At 35.8% G+C, this 23,337-nt stretch overlaps 1 protein-coding gene across 13 annotated transcripts in view; it reads right to left on the bottom strand.

The window, feature by feature from the left end:
- The window catches only part of LOC138709217 (uro-adherence factor A-like), a 1,183,483-nt gene that overhangs the window by 81,390 nt on the left and 1,078,756 nt on the right, over nt 1-23,337 (bottom strand). Inside the window, exon 2 of one of the 13 annotated variants that reach the window (XM_069839818.1) lies at nt 14,878-15,025. The exons of 11 other annotated variants lie outside the window; for them this stretch is intronic. In XM_069839818.1, coding sequence (XP_069695919.1) covers nt 14,878-15,021 — 144 coding nt within the window. In that variant the 5' untranslated portion in view covers nt 15,022-15,025. Of the gene's footprint in view, nt 1-14,877; nt 15,341-23,337 lie in introns of those variants that run through there. One more of the 13 variants, XM_069839819.1, reaches the window with a different exon arrangement.

Here is a 23,337-nt window from a genome sequence, read left to right as displayed (position 1 = left end):
TGGATACAATGGAGCACATGTGAAGAGTACGAAATCAGAGCCGAAGTAAAAATACGTACTAAATATTCTTGAAACGTTTTATATTTCACCATCTTACATAAAATAGTGAACCGCTTCCCTCAACCACTATCTTAAAGCGAATGCTACGAAAATGTAAGATGTCGAGGCCAATATGAAAGTGGCTATATTTTTACTGACGGTAGGAAACAAAATGATAATGGAAAGCCACATTACAGGAAATGAAATATTTTATTCTTACAACAAGCGAGGAACAATTTTATATTTCTGAAGAAAACGTACACATAAATTTCATGGAACCCTAACAGAGCATAAGAGGAAAGACACGTGCCGGAAAGAAAGTAGAAGGACAACGAGCCCCACGTTCCGTCACATTGCTTCCGTTCAGACGCGGAAGGTAACTCGAGTTTAGAAGAATTCCCACCAATCTCACTTAACACAAATGCTCTCATCTTTAAATAATAATAATAATAATAATAATAATAATAATAATAATAATAATAATAATAATAATAATATCATCTTTTCTTAGATGCAACCAATTTCACGTGGTACACCACAAAGTATAAACATATTTTCGCCGCGTCTGTGGCTGGTCTTTCATCCAGATAGGCTCGGATTCGATTCCAAGCCAGGTCGTGATGGAATTTATAATGGAAAAAGCAGACGATGCAGAAGGTTTTTCTCGGGGTATTCCCGTTGCCCTCTTATCATTCTCGTCAATTCATCTATCATTTTCAATTATTGAAAATAAACTGAAGTGAAGTCTTGGTGGTAACTCAGGTTTTCGATGCAGATATAGGAAGGGCTTGGGGTTCTAGGCCCTGTAATTTGTCAGATATGGGACGTGGCTCTGTCAGGGACAAGACAGGATGGCACATGTGTCAACATCGGATTCATAAATGCCACCCAGGCCGCTTATCGGACTTGGAATGCATGTACGTATGTAGTAGGTCATTTTACGACGCTTTATTAACATCATAGGTTATTTAGCGTCTGAATGAGATGAAGGTGATAATGCCGGTGAAATGAGTCCGGCATGAATCCGGGGTCCAGCATCGAAAGTTACCCAGCATTTGCTCATATTGGTAACTTGCCCCAACCGGGAGTCGAACCCGGGCCACCTGGTTTCGCGGCCAGACGCGCTAGCCGTTACTCCACAGATGTGGACTCGGACTTGGATGAACATCGATACGTATATAAGGCACACAATGGGTCAAAGCAAGTGTAAGTGCAAGAATGCGTCCTGGTTCCGGCACTCGAAAACCCAAAGGCCAAATTATATTTTCAACTCATAACCTGCATCAATGGCAGAAGAAAGTCGCTTGTACTTGTGGACAACGGAATTTCGGCTAAGATGTTTTATTAAGGACATAGGCTATTTATTTTTAATATACGACATAGTCAAGACAAGGCAGTTAAATGTATTAATTTGTTCTAATAATTGCCTTCGATAGCTAATGTAGATCATCTCTTGAAAAGCTATTACTTTTATACGCAATAGGCCTAATATGGACATTATTACAATACAGACTTTTAGCGATTATACCAGTTACTACTGCCCTATAAACGTTAAGAGTATCTCCATAAAAGACCGAGTCGTTTATGAATGGATTTTGTACCGTAAGGTCGTAGTGGGCCTGGGAAAGACAGGAAGTTCATATGAATCCCACACAAATAATGCAAACGACAATGTCTTCCTTCTTTTTCAGTTTCCCATCGCTAAGGAATTCCCTTACCGGAGTACTTTTTTTTATTTAAGAAGGTTCAGTGCACTGGCGAAGCCAGCCACACAGTCGCTTTCTGCAACGCGCTTGCGTGGAGAGGAGGCAGACCGTAACCAAGTGAAATTATTATGCTAAAAACAAGGAACCGAGGCTCGCCAGCTAAGAATGGCCCTCGTGAGATCAGTGGCAAGCTGGCATCTAATTCGAGTCAAGTCTCTTGAAAAAAGAAAAGGAAGCAAAATAAAATTCATTACCACCATTGTTACAAAACGACGTATGAGATCCATGGACACAATCATCAACACCTTATGGACCTTTGTCTCGTTCTGTCCCCTGGCGAAGGTTACGAACTAATTAAATACGTGTTACTGTCCACTTCCGAGTTCTGCATCCCAGGCTCCTTTGTGACAAGAGGTGGTAGCATCGTGGATATAGCCAAGATTAAAGATGACTGGCGAAGAATTTAACGCTAATTACAGATACCATAATTCAGTCTTACCTATTTTGATTCTTTCAGTGGCGTTTCAGAACTGCACCTCTTCTCGCGTACACTGTCAAAGCTCATGCTACCGGTACTACCGGGTCATCATTTTGTTTTAACTAACATGTCTAATATTAACCTGGCTATACCTTTGGATTAACGGTTGAGAACCGGAAACACTATGTTACCACCTTCCACGACCAGAGTTTGATGATACTAGTGTAAAATACAAACAAATCACTTTACTAGGTATAGGAGGGAAGAAAAGTAGTGCATCCATTTACGTAAACTAGGAACTATTAAGATTTTCAGTTTGATAATTTTCGTTAGGTTTTCATTTACTCAAAATACAGCAGGCCAGGCCTACTAGGCCTACAGTTTTAATAAGTGTTTTTACTCACTAACTGAACTATCCAGGCGGATGTATTCATTATGCAGTATAGTACACTGTTTACAGCATATTAGCATACAATATGGAGAGTACATTTAAATTGAAAAATAATCAAAATCTAGATATTCAAACAAATTGTTGAAAATGATGGCCGTTCATTTCGATGCGGGCTTCAGTTATTTTGTGTACCTACGTATTATCGAAAACGTTTTTAAGCACATCTTCTCCAATTGAAACCCTTGTTTCTGGAATGTAATTATTTAACTCTTCTATTGTTGTGGGATTTTTAATCAAACACAATTTTTACAGTAACCCCAAAAGAAATAATGCAAAGCATCAGTCGATATGGGGGAGGCCATAATCCTGTGCCTCTTGAAATAATTCTGTACCTACTCGATAACAGAGTACCTTACGTATTGTGAATTCAATCTTCACTTCTGCCCGATTCGCACGGATAAATTTACTAAGATTGCTATCTCCTGTTCGACCAAGCGGTTATGTCGAAGGGTCTTAGAATGGGGGGGGGGGAGAATCACGTGACAGTTACTTAACGAGGCCCTTTTATTTAAATTATTTTAAACAGGTGTATAATTTTACTGAGACGTTCAATTTCTGACAGAAAATGTTTTCAGAAAAGAGCTGACAGCCTAGCCACCTAGTCTTTACAGAGGGGTCAGTAAAAATACGTGTGGGGGAAACCGGGAAGCGACGTAACCAAACGGTCACAGTACCTGTGCGAAAATAATGACTGCACTTTATTCACTGAAAAATGCTACCATATTTCTGGAACGTACTATACTCACTCAGTACTGTATACTGTGAACGTAAGACGACTTTGATTCCATATGCGGCCTTGGTTCTGTGTGAAGAACGGATAGAAGTTTACTAGTAGAAGGGGTGAGAGGGAAGTACGTTCAAAAACTCAGGTACAATAAAAATTGAAGTAAAAATAAAATGATGTCCCTGTATAGTTATGTTATGCTGTTCATTATACATAAAGCGTCGCTAAGACGTTGACTTGCAAGCGGAAGGTCGCGGGTTCGTTTCCTGATTAGAAGATAATGGATTCTCTACCTAGAGGCAGTTAAGTTAGCACTGAATGCTTCAGTCCCTATGGATCCATTGTTTCTGCTGTTCACAGGATACCTAATACTGTGAACTCAGTTCCGTTATTGCTCGTAAGTTTTAACAACCTTCTAGAGATGTTCTGATCCTTCGAAATGTTGCTTGGGATAGGCTTTTATATTTTCCTCATTAAAGCAGCAGAATCACTATTCTCACAGGACCTTATGACTAGGGCTGAAGAAAAGTATTAATATCAGAGTAGTAACTAATTTCTATATACATTGTTTACAAAATGCGTCGCGTTGCCGAGTGTCTCTACTGTCTGTGAGAGTGAACATCCGACTCTCCTCAATAGTAGACCTGCTTGAGTGACTTGAGGTTTTATCAGAATTCCGAAATAAAAATCCAACAAACAAAAGATAGGGCAACTGAATTCAGAACATAGGAAAAATGTGTTTGACTTAATTGATAATGATATTTTTCGTAAATTTAATATTTGTTCCTAGTTACTCAATTTGAAACACAAGTAATCCTGTAAATGTAAATTCTATTATTAGTTCATTTATACGGAGCGGACTGTACAACAGCCGCTACAGTAATTAGTCGCGCGTGCACACAAGCATTTTGTAAACAGAGAGCTCTAAGTATGAAGTTAATCTAGCCTATAACCGGTACTTTTTTTCAGCCCTATTTATGACATATATGTTTGCGAAGCAGGAAACACAGGGAAGAAAATTACCAGTAGTTTCGCATGAATATATCTTATTCAATAATAAGTTTTATTTATGTGTCGTAAATTTATGACCTGGCTCCACCGCCCTTATTTTCTTTTCCAAAGAAGGCATGCTAACGATGTCTACCGCCCTTAAAATTCACCGTACGAGTCTGAACCGACGAAGCGCCTCTCGTCCCGGGTATGTAAATAAACAACCCGTCTCGTTCCCCGCTTAAATATATTTCCAATTCCAATTTTTATACATCGACTACTCGTATACACGACTGAGTGAAATGTTCACAGGGTAAATCAATTCTCATGCACCGACTATTGGGAATCCTGCGAAAGATGGCGATGTGTGGTTGTTAGTGTTACGGCAATTCTGCGTTTCTGTATTGCCTGTATCAGTATCTACTCATCAACCACACAATAGACACCGATATCTGCGTTTCTGTATTTCCTGTATCAGTACCTACTCAACACAACATGTCGCAACTGGGTGAAATCTTGAGTCAGCGGGGTAAAACAATTCCCGTGGTAAATAATTGTAAACTTAATATGCACAGACTTGTGGCTTCAGGGGAGACAAATATCCATGTTAAGTGTAACAGTATAAATGATCCTTTCGAACAACCGCTTCATATCCGCAAAAAATGAATTTATCAGAAAAGTACCTGGTCAAATATAAGAACAGGTAATACTCACGCCTTCAATTTGGACGAATAATGTTGCATAATTACATTTAAAATGAGACCTTGTTTATTTTTAAACATGTGTATTTTATTTATTTTAAGTAATTTCATAATTTTATGGCAATTCTTTTATAAAATGGGCACTATTTTACTCATGAAAGACAACATTTTTAACCACACCAACCTGCAAAATGGTTGCGCAGTCCCAAGTCTGCACAAAATGGGAAAGAATATTTTGTTTTTACTTGGTTTCAACACTTCTTACACACCCGAGACGAGTTGGGCTATAGGATTAACGCGCCGAGAATTAGGTGGGGACAAGTTGGACTATTGCATTAATGCACTGAAAATTACGTTGGGATGAGTCGGCCCATTGTGGAACGAGTCGAACTTGCGAACTTAGGATCTAAGAACAAGTTAATACTGAGGAGGTAAGAGGATTAGAAGTAAAGCAAGTGGTGGGTGTATGGTTGCATGGATGGATGGATGGATGGATGGATGGATGGATGGGTGGATGGATGAATGGGTGGATGGGTAGCTGGATGGATGAGTAGGTAGATAGGTGGATGGATGGATGGATGGATGGATAGACAGTAGGTATGCAGGTAGATAATGAATATAGTTTGAACAAGAAATTTGGTGCCACACATCGAGTATATGCACTTTCGTTGCTTTTGTTGGAAACAGATTTTGCAATACATTAGGGCTGCAAGTTCAGCGCCGTACTTTCGTTCTTATATCGTCATGTAAAGCAATTTCATGATATTATAACATATTCACAAACTGTCTACTTTCTCGATGTTTCCAGTCTAAATCAAAGTTACTACCTACTTTAATCTATTTTCATTGTATGTCCTCACATGTGCCACGGTGGTCCAGTGGTTAGAGCGCTGGACTTATAATGGTGTGGATCCGAGTTCGGCCCTCGACGTATCCACGATTTATGACGTGTGTTGAGCAAATCCGTGGTCCAGGTAACACAAGGATATTCTCGCAGCTCCGGTTCCCCTATGGAATCCCGACAAATCATCATTATCTCATCTCATACAGGGTGTAGCGTAGACTAGCCTCCTGTGACATAACCTAGGCAACGACTCTGTCCAATTTGTCTACACAACTGGCTTCATATGGGTGATTGTTGAAGAGTCAAATATCCTCCGTTAATAGTAAAAAAAAAAAAAAAAAAAAAACTTTTATACATGCGCCTTTAAATTCTCTCTTAATCTTAAAATTAACTAAAATGGCGTATAAACATTGGTTTTTGGTTTAGCTAAACGTTTGTTCATGCATGTTATATTTATAATAAATAAGTACAAATTTTAATAAGAAAACAAGGATCTATGGCGAACATTGCCAATAAATTATTATGCGAGTTATTTTGTTTAATAATGCCCCCCTTCTCTCTCTCTCTCTCTCTCTCTCTCTCTCTCAATGTCCATATTCACAACAGTAGGCAAAAGCATTGATAGGTTGAAATGTTAATACCTAGAACAAATGAAAAATTAACAAACTCTACAGTTCTTAGGAGTGGTTGAGTTGTCAGACTTTCAGCCTGTCACGCAGATGGTCCGAATTCGAGTCCCGGTCAGGCTTGGGGTTTTTCATGAAAACATCCGTAGTGACACTTGTGGCGGACAAGGTTGCAGTTGGGATTTTTCTCGAGACTCTCCCGTCTCCCCATACATCTACATCATTTCATCAACATTTCTCCATTTCGTTATTCCATAGCATTCTCCAAACGCCGGCTGGCGACCTACGAAGGGGGGCTGGTCTAGAGACGAGTGGAGTTTCCTGCTCGAAATCTGAGTACGCAGCGGACATTAGTATGGTCAGCCAGTGTGGGTTAGTAATGGAGAAAATAATTTAAATACCGATATATTGATACTGCAATATATAGAAAATCTAATTTCGACAATCAATATATATTGCAGAAAATAAATCGATATATCGAACGATTATCGATATATCGCTATTCCATAAGCAAATTGCATTTTCAGGCGTACATTTACAGTATTACAATAAAATTACTTAAATTTTAATTTTCCTTTTTACCATTGAAATTAACTTCATAACAGTCAAAAGCATAAATGTAAAATTTTAACAATAAACAAAACATTTTCAATACTGGTACCATATGATGTAGGTCCTAACCTTAATCAAAATTATGGTGGAGGTAAGGTGAGCATAAATGATATAGTGGGAAAGAGTTAAGTGAACTCTATATGGTTGGGTATTTGATATTGTAACACGATTCAATTATTCTAATGTTATATAGGATTCAATCCAGGACACAGATATAATGCTCTTTTCTACCTAACAAAGTAATCATCTTTAAATGTAAGTGAAGAGAACTTGTAATTATTTTTAAATGTAAGTAAACCGTACTTAGAATGTTACAAGTTTTAAAAAACTTCACTGTTGATTTTATACAATTCTTCTATAGTAAGTTCCCATTGCAAGTTATTGTTACACTCCAACATTCCAAACAACAATGGTGATGATGATAGGGGCAGAATTTTTACGTACTAAAAATATAATAAGAAAACGGAAAGTCAGTACTAGGTTGTGCATAGAAATCATTGCCGTAAACAATTTTGTGACATCGGTATTAAATCCTCGTTTCCCTTTCCATTTGAAAATACAGGCTAGAAATAAAAGTTTTGATACTCATTTTGAGGTCAGACGGTTCCCTTTCAGAGTGGGAGTTGCTCCTGCCTTTGAGAACATTAATAACAGTATTAAAACAGTAGTAGAATTATCGGAGTTGTCTAGTGTAGATTTTGTTATTGTTGTTGTTGATAATGATAATTCCACAAAAAAAAAAAAAAAAAAAAAAAATGAGAAAACCTATATATTACACGGTATATTGAATCAAAATTTCGATACCGATATATCGAAACGAAAATACCGGTATTTCTTAAAAACCGATATATCGTTCCCATCTCGAGTGTGGGTGTGGAAATGCGCCTAGTTTGAGGGCTAGCGCAATAGATTGTAAAAGGTCGCAGTGCTGGGTTGTAGTACCCCTCTCCAGAAATTCCATTCCATCCTTCTCATTCGTAGGAATCAAAGTTAATATTATGATTAGAGATGTTTAATATCTCAACTGGACACATAGTCCTGCGATTGCACTTTAAGCCCATATGCATATAGGAATTTCGTTGCGCACAAACCTCGAAATTCGGATGACTTGAGATTACAAATTCTGTGACGATCTGAGAGTGATTTCGTAGAGCTTCATCTGTCTCCTTGACTACACGTAGGTATGGCTGTGGGAACGACTCCCAGCCACATCTGACGCAAAACATATGTCGCATACTTTCTTACACAGGGTGTTTCATCGTTATATTGAAAACGTGTGCGTATAATTCCGATTAATTACTTAAATCCTTTTTTAAAACTACAAATTTCAATTCAGAGACGATGGACTTATATGACATTCATAAAACAGATTTACTTGAACTATTAAACTACAATTACTTTAGTGCCAACATTAGGGACGAAAAATTTGAAGTGGAAATATTTTCGCTTACTAAGCACGTTAAACTTCAGCTTCCTGGTTTGGTTAATTTTATAATTGTGCTTTAGTGATGATGTATCAGTTACATTATCAAGATGAACTAAATACTGTTCAATTATTATTTTAAACATAATTTTCACAATGTTCAAATTACAAAAGTTAGTAATAACTTACATGGGTCCATGTTTTTAATTGCCCACTTCGTCGCATATTAAAAATAAAAGCTTCTTTTTTTCGTTTGTTTCTTTTCAAGGCTTCAACATTCATAATCACTGTCGTAAGAGCTTCCAAGAATTAAAGAAGCAGGTGGATTACGTTAGTAAACATCTTGTACTTTTCTCGAACATATTACATGATACATTTGAAGATTTCAATTCTGAGGAAGAACGAGGCAGGTTCTGAGACACTGAAACTAGTCCTTTGATCTTTCATTCGTAAGTCTGCTTACGGTTCTTCCTTTAACTGCTTAGTTTTCACTATTATTTTTCCTACGTGTCTTTACTTCTCCTGAATAATTCAAAATATATTGCCACTGAAAAGAAAGTGAATTAAACACAGTTCTCAAACATGGATTACATGGTTACTTACCAAAATTGCCTGAAATTGAAATAAAAAGCAAAGAAATAGAAGCTAAATTATTATTTAAACAATGGATATATTTTTTAGAAAAAGTAAAAAATGTTTATTCTTACAACGTAAAAGTGACAAAAACAGTGCACTGAAAGACACTGGGATGCCAAAAGGCACAGAAAGTGTGTTGAACGTAATCCAAAATAACCAATATCATCAAAATCTGAAAATTATGAAGATATTAACTCGACGTTTAGCATGGATTTGTGTAGCTTACCATGATGTTCAGTGCCAACATCCCAGTTAATAAATGAAATAATCTACATTTTATGGAATTGCTAGAAAAATATATAGAAAATTAGTGAGTTTTCAGTGATGAGTGACATATGCAATAGGTATCTTAATGAAACACGAAAAAATATCAAAATATGAATATCTTGTACATCATACACCAATAACGTCATGTACTATTAAAATAATTTCTTGCAATATAAAATAATTTCAATTGACAACAGCATATGTTCAAGTTTCGTAACTTACGAATGCACGTCATTATTCACTGCAAAGATCACGACGAAAATGAACATCACGGCTATAGCATGTGTTTACTAGTATAGATTCAGAATATCGGGAGTTGACTGTACTCCACGAACACGCAGCGACGACCTGTTTGTTTATATCTTTATCCGTTGCATTACCAGTGTTCGACGTACTACATACCCAATGAGTCTTTAACTTCAATCTTTAGGTAGCTGGAATACGAAGCCTAATTATTAGGTACAAACAAGATGCCTTTCTTGGAAATAACGAAACCACGTGTTTTGCAGGCTCCTATGATTCTCACGTAACTGTACGCGGCATCGGAAAGAGTTATGTGCTCCTCTCAAAAAAGCTCGATTTTCTTGGGCATTGCTACTGTGATACACTGTGCACTCTGATTATGAAATCACTCACTACTGCTCCGTAATCTCTCGCCGCAATTCAGCTGTCGGTGTGACTCCTGACGCATATGACGTCATTCAAATGCGTTATCAGAGATCGGAAACAACCTCCGTATTGAAATATGACAAAATTAAGCAGATCGCATCGGATTTACACAGCTCAAATAGTGAAATAGAAGTATTACAAGAAGAAAAAGAAGCAGAAAATGATTGTATACGGTTTTCTTCCTTGCATGTAAATTGTCATCAGATAACCTTGCATATCTTAAATAAAAAGTATTGGTAAAAACCTGAGTGTCCGAAAGGGCGACGAAATAGAAACAACTGGAACACATGCTACATGCACAGAGATTCAGATGTGAAGCCGGACCTACAACCCAGGACGAGGTCAAGGTTGTAACCTTTCCAGCATCTCCTTACAGCCTTACACACCTAGAGCTGTGTGTAATGATCACGCCCACAGATATGGTCGCAAGTATTTACTCTCTTTAGCATCTTTATCGTCTTCGAGGCAACCGGTTTCGATGCCCCACTGAAGAAGAGTTACGTAAAAACAGCAGAGCATCGCTTAAAAAGACACAAAAACAATTGCACTACGAATTCCGCCATCTGTAGAAATAAATTATCCTACTTGTGCAGGAACGAAGTGGGACTGCGAAGACGAGGTGAAAGACCCAATTATCCGCTGCCTCAGGACTTTCTTGCCCTGGATGATGGGCTTTATTTCTTGCGCTGTGATGCTGCTTTCATTAGTGAAGTCACAAAAAGCTGTGCGAAGACTATATAACACACTAATTACTTTACTGAATAATAAAACTACACCAACCTTGGCTGCAGCTGAGGTTTTTCTAATCCTATCAGGAAAATGAAATAACTTTTTTTCTCCTTTGGTCATAGAGCTAGTAAATTTAGATCTTTTATTAGTTTAGTTACTGTATGTTATGCATGTTACCTTGTAGTTATGTGTTACAAGGCCCCAGGGTTCCTTCCTCGCAATGATGTTTTCGTATCACAGTGATATGAGCCGTTCAGAGCAAAATTGGTGCAAGTCAAAGTGGGTAATGAGGGTTAAATTGAACATTCTGTAAAATACAGCGCAAAGTAGCAATTAATATTCAATTTATTTAAACTATTAGTAGTCAGTGAATAGCAAGAAGGACATATTAATTGCTACTTTGCGCTATAGTTTACAGAATTTTTACTTTAAACCTCATTACTCAATTTTGACTTACACCACTTTTGCTCTGAACGGCTCATATTACTATTAATGTGCAACCATGAAGCAGTTTCTTTATTTGTATTTATTCTTCTTTATTTCTGGATCATAACTAGAGCCCGGATGTTTGGGCATTTATAACAGTTAGAACAGGCAGGCAAAAAAGGCAATAAAACGTAAAAAAAAAAAGACTCCATAATCTTTGAAAAAGGCATTATAAATTTTAAAAAGACATAATATATTTTAGCAATGAATTTAAATTATAACAACATAACTCACATAATTATTTACTTCGTAGGTGACACATGTTGACTTATAAAATACTTTTTTCGTGATTAACTGTTTCTTTCACAAACCTTACATAACAAAACTGTTCCATCGGTTGAAAACACATGGACACCAAATTCACTAACGTAAGATGAAGTTTACTTTGCAATGGTTTACTGAATTTAGGCATTTTAGCTAACCGACCCGACAACAACTGACTGTTCCTTTTCCTCCTACAATAATAAACACGTGTAGCACAAAATTGTAACAGTAAGATTTGAAAATATGAAAGCAAACAATTGAAAATGCTACGTGACAACTTCTATGAGAACGAGCTTAATATTTAAAACTATAAAGCTGATTGTTGGTAGACATTACAATATTATATTTGTAACTGTGGATTGTAGATCATTATTCATGTTACACCAATACTATTAAATCACGATTATTAGCAGATTAAGCACCGAAATAAATTACTTTTATTTACTAATGTTAGTAAAGTTAGTCATTGTTTCAAATATTTAAATTTCGTACACATTACATTAAAATTAATTATAAAATTGCAAATAAACAAAAAATGTTGCTTTTAAATGACAAAAAAAGGCATTTATTAGTAAGAAACATCTTAAAAAGGCAAAATAAAAATTGGCCTATCACTTTGATTTACTCCAAATCACATTTATATCTATGTAAATAATGATTTACTTCCAGCCAGTAAAAAAGGCATTTTGCCAAACATCCTGGCTCTAATTATAACATTTATTTTCCTATTCCATGTTTTATTTGTTCTTGTTCTGCAGATATTTTGTTTCGCTTTCATTATGTGCATAATTATTTATTTTTTAACTTTCTGATATTCATTCTAGAAACATAATGTTTACAGATTTCATTTCCCAGAATTATATTTTCCGATTAAAAAACAAATATATGATGCTTATTTACAATTTTGTCATTTTTAACATTCTCATACTACACAGGTAATTCCCGAAGTGTAATTTAAGGTGAATGGATTGTGTTTTTATTTATATAAAACTTTCAAACACATAAACAAGGACTGTTGCCGTTAATTATGTGCCTCTCTATGAAATATATTTAACATTCTTCTACTATCTTTATTCCTAAGTACTGAAAGTTTAAAACTTGTTCTTCGTAATGGTTTTGTAATACTGAGTTTTACTTAAAAGACAACGTCCAAGGAAAGTCATATGTTAGTTTAATTAATAAGGGCTTAATGTTAAACTGCGTGTGTATTCAGCTAATTTATTTATTTGTATGTAAGAACAAACAGTAATAAAGAAGTTTACTTCAAATCAAGCCATCTATATCTGTATCATCATCCGTAACGATCTCTTTCTATCCCATGAATTTGACGTTTAAAAATACCCTTGATACTGTGTTTCTTTCCTTATAAAGTTAAAAACGCATTGAAATATTGTTACTTCGTTTCAGTAATCTAAAGTAAAAGTTATATTATGGATCCAATTAGAACCAAAATTATGATTGAACACAAAGTACGAAGGCACGTCATTAAATAACAGGAACTGTATTATAACTATTTTGTAGGGGTACATAAAGAAAAATGTTTCACTTATTTTCGACATAGTCACCCTGCTTTGCAACACACTTGTACCACCCGTGGATGATCTCAAGAAAAAAAAGCTTTTTTTTTGGTGTAGCCCGTAACCAACTTCGCACCACCTCCGTTACCTCTGTTGTTTTGTGTGTTTTTGGAAAATATAATTTCAATTAATGCTGCGCCATAACTGTTGTAACTAAAAACCTTGTGCATCCCTTGTGTTTATCGTACGGCTCGTCCTCCCCTCACACGTTACCTGCACTTTGTTTAGATTTTCACTATGCTTAAACGAGACGCTCTACTGTAGGTGCATTGTTTTCTCGAATACCATTTTTCAGTTTTTTCAGAGTGAATAGATCATTTTTGTACGCTTTGTCTTTCAGGATTTCCCAGAAGTAAAAGTGTCAAGGTATTATAACGAAGAGTAGATGTGCACGAAAATAATTCACACACCCTGGAAGAACTGAAAGATAGCATTCGGGAAAATGTCTCTATTTCTCAAAAGAGTTTCAGCGAGTAAAACGTCACTTCTTAACCAAGTTCGACAAATAGGATATATGGAGTAATAAGATAGACAATTTCAGCATTTCCCTTCTTAATTTGGGTGAGTAAATTTTGTTATAACTGCTTATATTTAGTAAAACTTTACGTTAATGGTTCGTGGTGTGTTGAATTACCGATAATGTGCTTCGTATCACCGACAACATGCTCTCTGCATTGCGGATTCTCTACAATCTATTTACATACTGTAATATTTCCTCTCACTGCACACTTCACGCTTCTATCATCAAACAAATTGTCTACTAACTTTAAGCGACATCGACTTCTGATTATTACCTATTGAAGCTGGTCTCTTAAGAAAAATGAGTAGTGATGCCTGTGCGATTAAAAAATTTCAATACAAAAGTTTAGTTCAATATTTCTATGCTTTTAGTGCTCAGAGTAGAATAAAAATTTCCATGCTCATACAATCAATCATTCTGAATTCAGTGGTATAAAAGACAACTGATTAGTTTCGTATGCAAGTGGAAAATAAGGGCCCTAACTGATAACCTGTTTTCCCACTTTGCTAAATGTACCTCATTCTTCAGGTGCACATTACTTGCTACAATCTTCACTCATATACTTTGATTTTTTAAGTTATCTGGTAATGTATACTGTAAATTCTAAAGCAAAATTTAGTTAAATATTTCACCCCTAGTGAAACAGAAAAATACTGAACTTTGTTTAACGTTTTTTGCAATGCTTTTCAATGCATACATATTTTTTTTTCTCGTGTAGTGTGTGTGATATTCTTAAACCCGTAGTCTACCATGTAGAACACAGGCTGCAGAAACACTGTAAAAATTTAATGTAAATTGATTCAGTAGCTTCAGAGAAAAATACACCTAAGTTTTAAAAATGTCAACTTATGGAAAACTGCATTTAAAAATAGAAGGATGTATGAATTACATCCACCGCCAAATTTAAAGAGGCCATTTAAAAGTCTTATCTGCAGAAATACCCCCCCCCCTACAATATTTATACTGTTTTAAAGAGCAAGTTTTGTACTTTTTTTAAAAACACAAAATAAGAAATCGAATTTTTGGCCCGTTCCCTTAACGGCATATTTGTGGCATGGATTATGTTATTATTTAACATTGAAGAAGTGTTGTACAAGAATAACAGAATCAAGTATAAAAAACTGATAAAAATTACCGGAGTCGAGGTAGAACTTCCGGATGATTCTTCAGAGGCGTCGCTCGTCGTCGGAATGCTGACTCTGAGGGAATGCATGTTGCGCAGCAGGGAGTCCCCCATGGCCGTCTCCGGGTCTTCCTCTCCCCCCCTTGTAGCTACCATTGTTCTGGAGGAGGGTTCACATGTAATTGCCTAACATCACACCTTTTGTTGCACAAAACTGCATACAAATTTGGATTCCCATCAAATAGTATAGACGCGTTTATGAATCCATTTTTAAATCCGTCTGTGAAACTTTGGTTAGTGTCGTTAGCGACGTTGAAAAGTTTTCTATAACCGTATCGTTTTGTAACAGTCTTATTTCGCATGTTTGAGGTAGTGGAGAGGCATATCTCATCCCCTTCTGAACTCTTAAATTATTATTTCGCTGTACCAATGAACCTCGTTCGTCGTATCTGTCGAATTCGTTACGTGAGGCATCACCATCGAAGTTTTTTCCTTAATGGCTTACCTATATAAAATAATCGATGTAAACAGACATTAAGTAGGTTAACGGTTGGGCATTAATAAAATTTGTGATCAATATCAACCTCAGGGTTTGTTGACAGTACGCGATAGTAACTGACATGTTCCATTCTCAGAATGAAACCTGGAAGTCAGATCTAGGACACGCAAATCTAATGCCAGTATGATACCCATGGTTAACATATCTAGAGGGCATTGTACAATAATTTCTTTTTAAAAACCAGTTACATTTTTACAACTTTTTTTTAAAAACTTGCCACTTTTCAACATAATAGAGATGTGTGTAGCTAAATAGTGGTTCCCGGGCAGTTCGCTATTTCTGTTGTTAGTCTCGACACCTTTCAGAAATTATTTCTGTCTTGCGACCTCAGAGTTGTACTCAACAGTTTTGCACATAAATCACAACATAAAAATGCATTACATAACAATGTATTTCCAGAAATTGATGTCTTCACACACTTCCTCATTATATGCTACATAATTATTCAAATAACTTCTTTATTGTGTGAATGTGTAAAATTATTCGCAGTTTTATTTTTTATAGATCCCTTCCTTTGCAACATCACAACATTTCCATTGGCAGAGTTCCCTAGCTATACTAATTCCTATACTATGATATCAACGATATAGACCTAACGCTTCCTTCCCCCATTTGCTGATCGATAAACCTTGAATGTGGAATAACCTGTTCTTCTAGCAAGCATGTAGCTGCTGCATAAAATTTGTATTGTGAATGAAAGGTTTATGCGGGCATAGGTTTATACTTTATACAGACTAATTTTTGTCTTTCTATTATAAGAACGGCGCGGGTCAATTTATATAATAAGAAAGTAAAATTTAAGTTTGTGTGGTGTCGGCCAAGTGATGACCAATCTTTTATGTTGTCAGTTCGAAACCCCCAAAGGCATTTTATCCGTTATTAAGGTAATATCACAGTCTAGTATATACAGTCACGAAGCAACTGGTTAGCAACTGTCTATGGATGCATATTTACTACGTATTGAGTTTCGTGACTTTATATACTAGACTGCGGTAATATGGTGGCTCACGTCTTGCTGACTCCACGTGGCAGTAGCTCTCGCAATGTAGAGGTTAAGTTAAATGTAAAAATCTCGAAACTGTAAGAGGACAAACAGGTAAACTCATGTGTTCATATTAGACCTTTGTACATATTAATTTTGAAATTGTAATAAAATATTGCAAAGCAAATAAAATGGAGGCAGTGCTTTTGGATTACTCTTTCGTTAACAATATGAAATCTGACCGACACAATTTCTGTCGGGTCATGGTAAATTCGGAGAGTATCTTGCAAGATTCAAGAGAGATATGGAGAGAAGGAAAGTGTAAGTGTGACGAGGAGACCCAACTAGAAACATGTTCTATTTGAGTGTCCCTTATTCTGGCGACAGAGACAAAAATTGAAGTAAAATCTGGACTTTCGAGGATATTACATTCTCCAGCTCCTTACTGAGCCTATTTTACGATAAACATTTTCTAATGTATATTAATTCTGTATTTAAAAAACTTAATGGATAAAAACAGTAATACAGAATTTTAGTGTACCGATCTGCGTATATAGAACTTCAAGGGATCGACATAGTGTATAATGAACTTTAGTGTATATGGTAACTGATCGTATCAGTTCAGTGCACATAGAAAATCGGCAGATTAATTCAGTATATACAGAAATTTCGTACATTACCATTCATTGTATATAACACTTAAGCATTCCTAGATATTTTAGTCATTCTTTATAGTAGTATTCGTTATTTAATGTATTGTTTTTCTAAACTCGTATACTCACATGGATTCAGTTTAGTTCGCAAGTACGTTTATGCATATAAATTGCTACAATGTCTTAAACCAAAACCTAATGTAGGCTACCTTCGGGTGAAATTATACCCTTCAACAGGTCAAACTCTTGGGTGTTGTTCTTGACTCTAAGTTGACATGGGAAGGTCATATTAACGACCTGTATTAGATTGTCAAGAGTAAAATCTATTTATTAAGGAGACTTAGATACCTTGTACCTAAACAAATTCTTAAAACCTCGTATTTTACATTTTTTAATAGTATTATTACTTATGGTATTCATTTGTGGGGAAATTGTCAGAAAATTCTTCAAGTACTTCTTTTCCAAAAAACAATATGCATTTTGACTGGTTCTGATTTTGATGCTCACTGCAGACCTTTGTTTATTTCTGAAAGAATTTTAACCGTTGTGAATTTGTATATTTTCCATTGTTTGATTAAAATTAAGGTAACTTTAAACAGTTATTATCCACATAGCGAGATTCATCACTATGGTACAAGACATAATTACGACCTTGTGACCCCTAGCGTTAGATCAGCCAAGTCTAAACAATGGTTTACATCAATTACATTGTCTATGTTTAATAAACTTGCTTATAGTGCACATACTATTAATTTTAATAGATTTAGGTGTGTTATGCATGACTGGCTAATCAAAAACCTTTTATGATATAAATGAATTTATAGAAACTAGTGTTGATATAGTATTTTAGTTTGTTTGTTTATCTTGTTTTTCTTTTGACTCTGTCTATGTATCTGTGATACCACGACTGTTTTTATCAATAAATCAATAAATAAATCAATAGGGTTCTCCATGCTGAATATATAATAATAATAATAATAATAATAATAACAATAATAATAATAATAATAATAATAATAATAATAATAATAATAATAATAATAAGCGTATGAGATCTAGCCTAGCCTCGTGCTGACCGACATTGTCGCGAGTCTGTCTGTTGCGAGGTCTGAAATAGCTGACATAAGGACAAAGTGTGAAATCTTGTTAGAAATAACAAAATACATGGTAAAAAAAATAAAAATAAAACCTCAAAATTAAATAAAGAGAAGTTAGCCGTGTTGTATGAACCATCTAAGGCGCCGTCTGTTGTTTTCTGATGATTTGTATTATCTTGGACGTCTATCATATAGCGTAAAGAGTCTCATAATGATTTAGAGTATACCCAAAGTATGAAGGATTGCATATAAAATTATCTTAGAGCTGTGTATACATTTTTGCGTTGAAATAAGTTAAAAGCAGATAAATCCTGCCGAAAAAATGCTCGTATCTCAGTAACTACGCTTTCACGATTGTAGTTTCCAACTTTCCCAGGCTCAGTTTCTCAGCTGTAAATCAGTCTTCACTCGTTTTCATAGTTTCATAACAACCAATGAACAGCGGCAAGAAATGAATTACGAACAGTTTAAGTATCAAAAGACAACGAGAGAAATCTGTCGTAACGTCAGTGACAAATACTAGAAACTGAAAAAGAGAAACGAACATGCTACAGACAAAACTCGTTCATAGTATGCAACGTGTAGGAAATGTTGAAGTGCGATTTCTTTACTGACATGACCTGTACATAGGCCTCCATGACATTTAATACCCCGTCTTTAAACTCCCCTAATAAATTAATGTCTATGTAAACGTGTGAAGACTGATGGAAAATTATAAAGTTAATTTTGTTTCGACTTCAAACTAACAACTGTTAATTTTATAATGTCCTGTTAAACTCAAAAAGAAGTTATGAACATTAATCATTATAAAATTTACTATATCAGTTCGATTATTTATTAGTTAACTGAGAAAATATTTTAAGAGGCCATCATCTTTCGTAGAAACAAATATTAAAATGTTGAAGTGTCCTGATCTGTCGGTCATAGTATAAATTCTTCTGTATATCAAATACATTTTTAAAAGTGTTCGATTTTTATATAAATGCATAAACTTATACAAAACGTCGTAAATTAATACAAAAAGGAGAGATGATAATGATTTGAAAGAAAAGGACTGATAAGAAGTGCTTCCGTGGCAAGAAATATTGTCAAAAACATAGTGTGAAATGTATCTGTTGCGTAGTCTTAAAGTTAGGAGCACTGCTGTTCAGAAAGTCTGTGGGTATTAAATAATAGTTTTTGTTCGATCTGGTCCACAACTTATTTTGAAAGTTTAACATTTAAGTAGTCGCGTGGGGGTCATGTTGACCCCCAGTGTTGTATGTTGGTTTATATATTTTTACGCTGTTGCCTACGTTACCCAGCTTATCAGTACCTTCCTGAAAGGGTGTCGGCAATACTAGTACATGGTAACTTCCAGTTTATCACTGTCATTTGTTGCGTTAATTTAAAATTTCTAGGCTGGGGATTCTGTTGATACCCACGCGACTACTAATGTTATAAATTAGTCCACAAGTAGCATAGTGTTACTTTTGTGATTCTATACGTGAAATCCCTTACTCTACAAGATTATGGCAAGTAATGATGCATATGAGCTAGAATATTTACATAGAACCAGGATATTTCATATTTTAATTTGTGTTTTCAATTGGGGGTCACTCTAACCCCCACGCGACTACTAATGTTACAAATCAGTCCACAAGTATTACAGTGTTACCTTTGTGGTGTATATACATGTAAATTATTACTTAAGAACATTTTGGCAAGCAATGACCCATATGAGCTAGAAAGTTTACGTGGAAATATGAATTTTATATTTTGGCGGATTCTATCTGTATACTACAGAATAAAGTAAAAGAGTAATGAACCTAACTAAAAGGGTGAGAGGCCAAATTTTTCTTGTAATAATAAAGCCGTCTTATTAAACTCGTACAGGGTTTTGAAATTGTAACAGAAAATAACACGGATGGTGTTTGGGCGACAAAAAAAAAATCGGTCATGGTCTCGGAAATCACGTCATTCACCATATGACGTCAAACATTGTTTATGGATATTTACCGAATATTTCTTCATGTTTGAAAATTTCTTCATCATACAACTCTATTAGGTCATTTTAGAACAATATAGCTACCTACTTCAATTATTTTCTTTATAAATTGCTGTAACTTCACAAACACTTGATCAATGATCAGTCACGAATCAGCAAAAATCTGTCGATAAAATCTGATGGAATCAAATCAAATAATGACTGTTCTTTCTACAATGAAAATAGAACTCATGGCGAATCAAATCCTCTTTGATCGTCGATCATAATATTATTATGTGATCGGAGTTTCTACAACTGGGCCTAACACTCGTGTAGGTTTTGAAGCAAACAAATATTGAGACTGTAGGTCTACAGTCTACACTATTTCACTTCACATCATTCCTTGTGCAATAAAATCATTCAAGAAGGAAATATAGGGTTGTTTCCGATCTCTGATAACGAATTTTAATGACGTCATGTGCGTCAGGAATCACACCGACAGCTGAATTGCGGCGAGAGGTGACAAACCGAGTAGAGAGTGATTTCATAATCAGAGTGCACGGTGTATCACAGTAACAATGCCCAAGAAAATCGAACCTTTTTGGGAGGGGTACATAACAACCCTTTCCGATGCCAAGTACAGTTACGTGAAAATCACAGGAACCTGCAAAAACGTGGTTTCATTATTTCCAAGAAAAGCATCTTGTGTATACCTAATAAGACTGGCAAAGCTCAGATGGGATTAATTCCAGAGTGGAAAAAGCAAGAAAATGCACTCCCGTCACAAGTCGCCGTACCCCACGCGACGATACAAATTAATTCCATTCGAGCTTTACCAGTCTTATTCAGTACACAGAAGATGTCTTTCTTGGAAATAATGAAACCTCGTTTATTGCAGGCTTCTTTTATTTTCACTTAACTGTACTTGGTATCGGAAAGGGTTGTTATGTACCCCTCCCAAAAAGCCTCGATTTGCTTGGGAATATCTGCTGTGACTCGCCGTGCACTCTGACTATGAGATCACTTACTACTGGTCTGTCACCTCGCGCCACAGTTCAGCTGTCGTGTGACTCCTGACGCACATGGTGTCATTCAAATTCGTTATCAGAGAACGGAAACAACCCTATAGTTACATCGATTTTGGTAAAACGACAATATTCAACAATAATAAAGGCTTAGAAATTTATGTTGTTAATGGAGAAAAACATTTCATATAACGTACGTACTTCTTGAATGAATTGGCTCACTGATATTCAACACGAACAAAATGCGTTCAGCAGTTAGGAGAAAGGACTGTGGTCTTTACAGACGCAGATATGTAGCCTACAGATGGACAGGCAGAATTCAACTTAGCTTGTGAGTTCAGAACTTTACGGATCATTTTAGATGTAATATTCCACTACTTCACTTTCTCTTGCCTTCAATTAGCTCCAGATTCAACACTGATATCAGGTTGCCACGGAAATAGAAAAACAAGAACGATTACTTGCTACGGAAACTTCCATTCGGGGAATACAAGCGACTTGATTTCATGAAGCCGTATGAACTGGTTGCCAGGATACACAGGTTCGGTCAATAACATTAAGATTGTAAGAAAATTTACCTTCGTAAAAATGTTCTAATTCATTCAAACTAATAAAAATTATATTAACAACATTGGTTGTTTCGGAATAGATGTAATATAAGTACAAAGAAAGGGATTCGATCCCTTCAACTCACCATTATCACGTCAGATATTAAATAAAGACATCATAATTTTATTTACGTTCGTAAAAAGTTATAATTTATGCAATCCTATAAAAACAATTTAACAACACTGTATAATAAAAATAAAGAGCATAAGATTTGCTGATGATATGGCGTTGTTAGCAGAAGAGGAGATGATACTAAGGGATATGCTAGTGGAGCTAAATGACAGCTGTGAGCAGTATGTGATGAAGATAAATGCAAACAAGACAAAGACCATGGATACTTTTTAAAGAAGGTAAATTGCGAATTCTAAATGAGGCAGTAGTGCAAGTGAACAGCTTCAAATAGTCTACTTCGGATGTACTAAGCAGTAATATGAGCTGCAGCCAGAAAGTCAAAAAGAGGATAGCAATGGTAAAGGAAGCTTTAATAGAAAAAGGATCATCTTCTGCAGACCTCTGGAAAAAGAATAAAGGAAGAGACTAATGAAGTGCTTTGTGTGGAGTGTGGCTCTGTATGAAGCAGAAACATGGACATTACGACGAAGTGAAGAAAAACGACTAGAAGCATTTGAAATGTGGATATGGAGAAAAATGGAGCGTGTGAAGTGGACAGACAGAATAAGAAATGAAGCTGTGTTGGAAAGTGTGGGAAGAAGGAATGATGCTGAAACTGATCTGAAAGAGAAAAAGGAATTGGTTAGGTCACTGACTGAGAAGAAACTGCCTACTGAAGGATGCACTGGAAGGAATGGTAAACGGGAGAAGAGTTCGGGCAGAAGAAGATATCAGATGGTAGACGAGATTAAGATATATGGATCATATGAGGAGACCAAGAGGAAGGGAGAAAATATTTAGGAAAGATTGGAAAATGCTGAGTTCGCAGTGAAAGACCTGCCCATGGGCAGAACACGTATGTATGCATGTATGTATGTATGTATGTATGTATGTATGTATGTATGTATGTATGTATGTATGTATGTATGTTTCGAAAGATATGTACTATACGTACAGTATAACGCTAGGAATTCGAGCCCTTGAACTTAGTATTATCGTGTCAAATATGGAAGAGAGAGAGAGAGACAGAGGAGGGGCACCATCTACCAGACGTGACTCTGGCTTTGTACGTATTCCTTAAATAGCAAGGGCCACCAAACTTGGCGGTTCTGTTCCCACTTCAGTTTGATATGATAGAGGATAATTCACGAAGCTACACCAGCACTTCTGGTGCCATTCTTAGAGCCATTCAGAGTAAAAAAGAATCATGTGAACATGGATCGATTCAATGAACGAACGAACGAACGAACGAACGAACGAAAGAACAATATTCGACAGAAAATAAGATTGTCGGTAGATTTTATGATTGTTCAACGTGCACTTCAATTTTCAAGGAACGCCTCAATAATTATCTTTTCTGCGTTTATTTAACGCTAGATTATTTGATATTTCAACAGGAATTTGCTGGAATCACAGACATAGGAATTGACAACAATATCCTGATATACTTGACTTAATACGACTGTAAAT

This window comes from Periplaneta americana, chromosome 11 (genome assembly GCF_040183065.1).
Source record: "Periplaneta americana isolate PAMFEO1 chromosome 11, P.americana_PAMFEO1_priV1, whole genome shotgun sequence".
NCBI lineage: Eukaryota > Metazoa > Arthropoda > Insecta > Blattodea > Blattidae > Periplaneta > Periplaneta americana.
Note: the sequence above shows the minus strand (reverse complement) of the source record. Positions and strands in the feature narration are given on the sequence as shown.